This window comes from Miscanthus floridulus, chromosome 17 (genome assembly GCF_019320115.1).
Source record: "Miscanthus floridulus cultivar M001 chromosome 17, ASM1932011v1, whole genome shotgun sequence".
Lineage (NCBI taxonomy): Eukaryota > Viridiplantae > Streptophyta > Magnoliopsida > Poales > Poaceae > Miscanthus > Miscanthus floridulus.
The window spans coordinates 11954090-11960089 of NC_089596.1; the positions used below are offsets into that span (position 1 = coordinate 11954090).

Consider the following 6000-nt stretch of genomic DNA (forward strand, 5'->3'; position numbering starts at 1 on the left):
GAGAGGGCACCTTGGTAGAGAGTGCGAAACTCGACGTCGAGGAGCATGGCGCGGGATTCGTGATTGTTGAGGAACTGCTATTCAATCCCAAGCCATGCTGTCCAGGTGGTGAGGCTATCGTGCTCATGGATGATGTCTAGGAGGTCGGCGGAGATGGTGTTGAAAAGCCAAGAGAGGACAACACAGTCCATGCGTGACCACACCGGATCATAGGGGCGGGAGTCATCGCTGAGGACGTGATCCTTCAAGGCGAAACGGCCGAGGATGAGGAGGACGTAGCCGTGCCACTTAGAGTAGTTGGAGGATTGAAGATCAAGAACGATAGGGATGAGGTTCTTGATGTTCTGGATGGCAACAACTTGAGTGTGGAGGTGGGCGATGGCCACTGCTTCAGAGGAGGCAGAGTGGACGTCGTCATCCTCAGGATCGGCATCGTCGTCCGGATGCTCAGGGCGAAGGCGATCCCAGAGGGCCATGGCTTGCTGCTCCAGGGTATCTGCCTACGCGCGCTCTTTGTCAAGAGCAGCAGCAGCGGCATGGACACGCTCCTAGGCGGCGGCAGCGGACTTGAGATGGGCAGCTTCTTCCTCGAGCTATTGGCTGTGCTCTGTGTTGGTGGAGTGCAGAGAGGAGGCCTCATCCTCTAGGCGCTTGGCAGTAGAGAGGGCTTCATCGTGGAACTTGGTCGCGGTAGCCAGGGCGGAGGAGCTGGAGGTGGCTATGGGCGCGCGCAGCAGCCTGGGGTGGGTGGAGTGGGAGCAGAAGCAGAAGGATTGATGGTTTAGTCTGATACCATGATAGACAATAGCCTAACAGGCTTAGATTCCTTGAGTTGAGTTTACATAAGAGATTACATATAAAAAGAGAGGAGGAGGGTGACCCAAAGGGCCAGCCGAGTCCCAAGAGGCTAGCCGAACCCCAAGGGGCCAGCTGGGCATTAACTCAGCACAGCTAGCTAGGAGATTAAAGCTAGGAGATTACACAAGTAACTAGGTGATTAAAAGAAAATAGCAATTAATTCTAACACCCCCCTGCAGTCAGATTGTCAGTGGAGAGAACGTTTAGACTGGAGCGAAAATCCATGAAGATAGAGGAAGGGAGCCCCTTGGTGAAGACATCGGCGAATTACAACATGGTGGGCACATGAAGAACCCAGGCTAGACACGTTCACGGACGAAGTGAAGGTCGATTTCCACGTGCTTGGTGCGTTGATGTTGAACGGGGTTGGTGGAGAGGTAGCAGGCGCTGACATTGTCGCAGTAGATGAGGCATGCGGAGTCCAGGGGATGGTGAAGTTCCTAGAGCAGTTGCCACAGCCAAGTGGCTTCAGCGACGCTGTTGGCAACAGCCCGGTGCTCTGCCTCGGCACTGGACCGGGAGATAGTGGGCTGCCGCTTAGAGGACCAGGAGACTAGGCTGCCTCCGAGGAAGGCAACATAGCCGGAGGTGGAGCGGTGGGTGTCTAGGCAGCCGGCCCAATCAGCGTTGGTGTAGACATGGAGCTGTGTTGGGGCTATTCGGGGAATGACCAGACCATGGCTGAGGGTGCCCTGAAGATAGTGAAGGATCCGCTTGGCAGCGATAAGGTGAGTTTCCCGTGGATCATGCATATGAAGGCACACTTGTTGGATGGCATAGGCAATGTCGGGCCTGGTGAAGGTGAGGTACTAGAGGGCACCCACAAGGCTACGATAAGCAGTGGGATCAGCAATAGACAGGCCGACATCTGCTGGTACCTTTGCACAAGTGTCAACTGGAGTGGAGCAAGGCTTGCAGTCACTCATGCCATGGCGAGCAAGTATGTCCAGAGTGTACTAACGCTGTGAAAGGAGAACAGAATCCCTATGGCGATGACCTACAATGACAAGGAAGTGATGTAGGGGTCCAAGATCTTTCATGGCGAACTCCTTTTTCAGAGCAGCAATGACACAGTGAAGGAGTTGCTGAGATGAAGCCGTAAGGACAATGTCATCCACATATAAGAGCAAGTAGACTATCTCGGTGCCACGGCTGAATATGAAGAGAGATGTGTCTGACTTGGCTTTAGTGAACCCCAGAGAGATCAGAAAGGAGGCAAAGCGGCTGTACCAGGCCCGCGGGGCTTGCTTCAAGCCATAGAGGGATTTGTTGAGTCTACAGTGCAGGATCAGCGAACCTAGTAGGCTGAGAGCAATATACTGTTTCTGAAAGAGTCCTGTGGAGGAAAGCGTTCTTCACGTCAAGTTGATGAATCGGCCAATCCTTGGAGTGTGCCACCGTGATGACTGTCCAAACAGTGCTGGCTTGACAACCGGGCTAAAAGTTTCATCATAATCAACACTGGGTGTTGAGTGAATCCCCGAAGTACCCAACGAGCCTTGTATCTCTCCAATGAGCCATCGACATGGAACTTGTGTTTGAAAATCCATTTTCCAGTAACAACATTGGCCTTGGTGGGGCGGGGGACGAGGTCCTAGGTGTGGTTGTCCTAAAGAGCCGCATATTCATCTTCCATGGCCTGGTGCCAATGAGGATCAGCAAGGGCATCTCGACAGGATCACGGTAGGGGAGACAAGGCCTCGGTATGCAAGGCGAGGCGAGGCTATCGATCGCCATGCCGTGGGAGTTGGCGACCGACGGAATGGAAACAGCACCAGCAGGAACCGGAGGATCGCTCTTGACATAGCGAGGTGGAGAGGGGACCATGCTGGAACGTCGAGGAGGCGCTCCTATCGGGCGCTCGGGTGGCAGGGCAGGAGCAGGAGCACGCCTACTGTAGACATGAATAATAGGCGGTTGTTGAGGCGCAATCACCGGGGGGGGGGGGGGTAGCGCGCTAGCTGTAGGCGTGGACGACAGGTGGAGCTGGCACCTGTACAGAGGACACCGGGGACCCCTAGGACATAGCCGGTGGTGCCGGGGTGGAGGGCGCTGGCAGCACCGGGGCCCTGGACGCCGGTGTTCCTGCACGTGCCAGAGATGGTGCTAGAGGCACCAACTGGAAGGGGCAGCAGTGCTGGGTGTACCTGTAGGAAGGGGAGACACTGGAATGGTGTCGTCGTCAGTTAGAAAATCAAGTTCCTGCTGAGGAGGGGATGGCCGGCTGAGGGAAAAAGGAAATGTTGTTTCATCAAAAACAACGTGGCGAGAAATGATGATGCGGTTGGTGTTGAGGTCGAGGCACCGATAGCCCTTGTGATCCGGTGAATAACCAAGGAAAGCACAGAGGGTGGAGCGGGGGGCAAGCTTGTGAGGAGCGGTGGCAAAAAGGTTGGGGTAGCATGTGCACCCGAAGGCACGAAGATCATGATAGGAGGGGAGGGTGCCATGGTGGGTGAAAAAGGGGTGCTCATGTTTAGAGTTTTGGTGGGAAGGCGATTGATTAGATAGGTGGTAGTGGCTAGAGCATCAGCCCAGTAAGAGGGGGATGGAAGGTTGGAAGAGGAGGGTGCGTGTGATGTTATTGATGATTCGGATCATGCGCTCGGCTTTCCCGTTTTGCTGGGAAGTATAGGGGCACGACATGCGGAGAGTGATGCCATGAGCAAGAAAGAAAGCACGAGAGGCGAAGTTGTCAAACTCGCGACTGTTGTCACATTGGACTGATTTAATGGTGCAGCCGAATTGGGTAGACACATGAGCGAAGAAATTAGAAATCATGGGGAATGTATCGGACTTAGCGCAAAGGGGAAAAGTCCAGAGGAAATGAGAGCAATCATCAAGAATAACTAAATAATATTTAAAACCAGAGACACTAACAACAGGAGATGTCCACAGGTCACAATGAATTAAATCAAAATTCTTGGCTGCTCTAGATGGCGAAATAGAAAAAGGGAGACGAATATGATGCCCAAGCTGACAGGCATGGCAGAGGGAGTCATCTTCATGCTTGCTACAGACAATGGAGGAGGACTGCGCAAGGGACTGAAGAGTGGCCTTGCCGAGGTGACCGAGGCGTCTGTGCTAGGAAGTTGGTGAAGGAGTGGCGACAAGGGCGCAGGAGCCAGTGGTGGATGAAGGGAGCTGAAGAGTGTAGAGAGGCTCGTGCTGTTACATCGGAGGAGGGTGTTCCGGGTATGGAGATCCTTCATAGAAACACCAAGATGGTCAAACTCGATAGAAACACAATTGTCAGTAGTGAATTTTCGAACCGAAAGGAGATTTCTGATAATGTCGGGAGCTACGAGGACATTGTCGAGGCGAAAGGGTCCAGGAAGGATAGAATAGCCGGTGCCAATAACAGGGAGGAGGGAAAGGAAGAGAATGGTGTAGCGGTGACCATACTAGGGTTGGCGGTGATGTGGGAGGAGGCGCCCGAGTCGATCACCCAATCCGAGGAACTCGGAGGTGGGGTGAGGGAGACGGTGCTGAAGGCGCTAGCGAGACCCTCGGGTGTCTAGGGCACCCAAACAGGAGGTGCCTGAGGGGGCTACGGGTAGTAGGACCCGGAAACCGGTGGTGGAGCGAAGTATGCCGGTGGCACGCCGGCCACCAGAGCCTGCTGCAGAGGTGCAGACTGGACTGCGCGTGGTGGAGGGCCACGGACGCCGCCGGCGGTGGACCCTGGCCACATGTGGATAGAGCCGGTCCAGGGGTTGAGCAGCGAGGGCCACTATGGTGTGGCTAGTGCAGTCCCGCCCTGTGCACTGCTGTGGGAGCCGCTAGAGCCGCGCCTGCCGTGGTTGCCACTGGATTGCTGTCCAGCAGCAGCATGATGTCCAGCAGCAGTCTGATGGCCAGCAGTGGCCTGATGATGGCGTGGAGGCGCAGGCGAGGACGAAGTGGGCGGCCTGATGGAGGGCACGGTGACGAGAGCCGAAGGAGAGGCAGAGGGCGTCCCCATGTTGAGCTTGACCAAACGGAGGTCAGCACGAACATCGGCAAAGGACGGAAATGACCTCTGGCGGGTGACGAGCTGGGACATGAACTGAAAACGTTCATTGAGACCCCGTAGAACGTTCAGCACCAGAGTTCGGTCCTGGATGGGCTCGCCAAGGTTGGCGAGGGCATCCGCCATGCTCTTCATTTTGTGGCTGTAGTCATCGATGGAGAGGGCACCTTGGCAGAGAGTGCGAAACTCGGCGTCGAGGAGCATGGCACGGGATTCACGATTGTTGAGGAACTGCTGTTCAATCCCAAGCCATGCTGTCCGGGCGGTGAGGCCGTCGTGCTCATGGATGCCGTCCAAGAGGTCGGCGGAGATGGTGTTGAAAAGCCAAGAGAGGACGACGCAGTCCATGCGTGACCATGCCGGATCATAGGGGCGGGAGTCGTCGCTGAGGACGTGATCCTTCAAGGCGAAATGGCCGAGGATGAGGAGGACGTAGCCACGCCACTTGGAGTAGTTGGAGGATTGAAGATCAAGAATGATAGGGATGAGGTTCTTGATGTTCTGGACGGCAGCAGCTTGAGTGTGGAGGTGGGCGATGGCCGCTGCTTTAGAGGAGGCGGAGTGGACGTCGTCATCCTCAGGATCGGCGTCGTCGTCCGGATGTTCGGGGCGGAGGCGATCCTGGAGGGCCGCGGCCTGCTGCTCCAGGGTATCTGCCTGCGCGCTCTCTTTGTCAAGAGCAGCAGCAGCGGCGTGGACACGCTCCTGGGCGGTGGCAGCGGACTTGAGAAGGGCAGCTTCTTCCTCGAGCTGCTGGCTGCGCTCTGTGTTGGTGGAGCGCAAAGAGGAGGCCTCATCCTCCAGGCGCTTGGCAGCAGAGAGGGCTTCATCGCGGAACTTGGTCGTGGTAGCCATGGCGGAGGAGCTGGAGGTGGCCATGGGCGCGCGCAGCAGCCTGGGGTGGGTGGAGTGGGAGCGGAAGCAGGAGGATCGATGGTTTAGTCTGATACCATGATAGACAATAGCCTAACAGGCTTAGATTCCTTGAGTTGAGTTTACAGAAGAGATTACATATAAAAAAAGAGGAGGAGGGTGACACAAAGGGCCAGCCGAGTCCCAAGAGGCCAGCCGAACCCCAAGGGGCCAGCTGGGCATTAACTCAGCACAGCTAGCTAGGAGATTACACAAGT

The 6000-nt window shown here is 55.8% G+C and overlaps 1 protein-coding gene across 1 annotated transcript; it reads right to left on the reverse strand.

The window, feature by feature from the left end:
• Window positions 1-4591: 4591 nt before the first annotated feature.
• LOC136515236 (uncharacterized) lies at window positions 4592-5749 on the reverse strand. Its single transcript, XM_066508889.1, has one exon. It carries the CDS (start codon window positions 5747-5749, stop codon window positions 4592-4594), a length of 1158 nt encoding a protein of 385 aa, XP_066364986.1.
• Window positions 5750-6000: the final 251 nt, after the last annotated feature.

Bases quoted from the DNA above. Each gene is read 5' to 3' on its own strand.
- LOC136515236 (XM_066508889.1), bottom strand. From the start codon at position 5,749: ATGGCCACCTCCAGCTCCTCCGCCATGGCTACCACGACCAAGTTCCGC.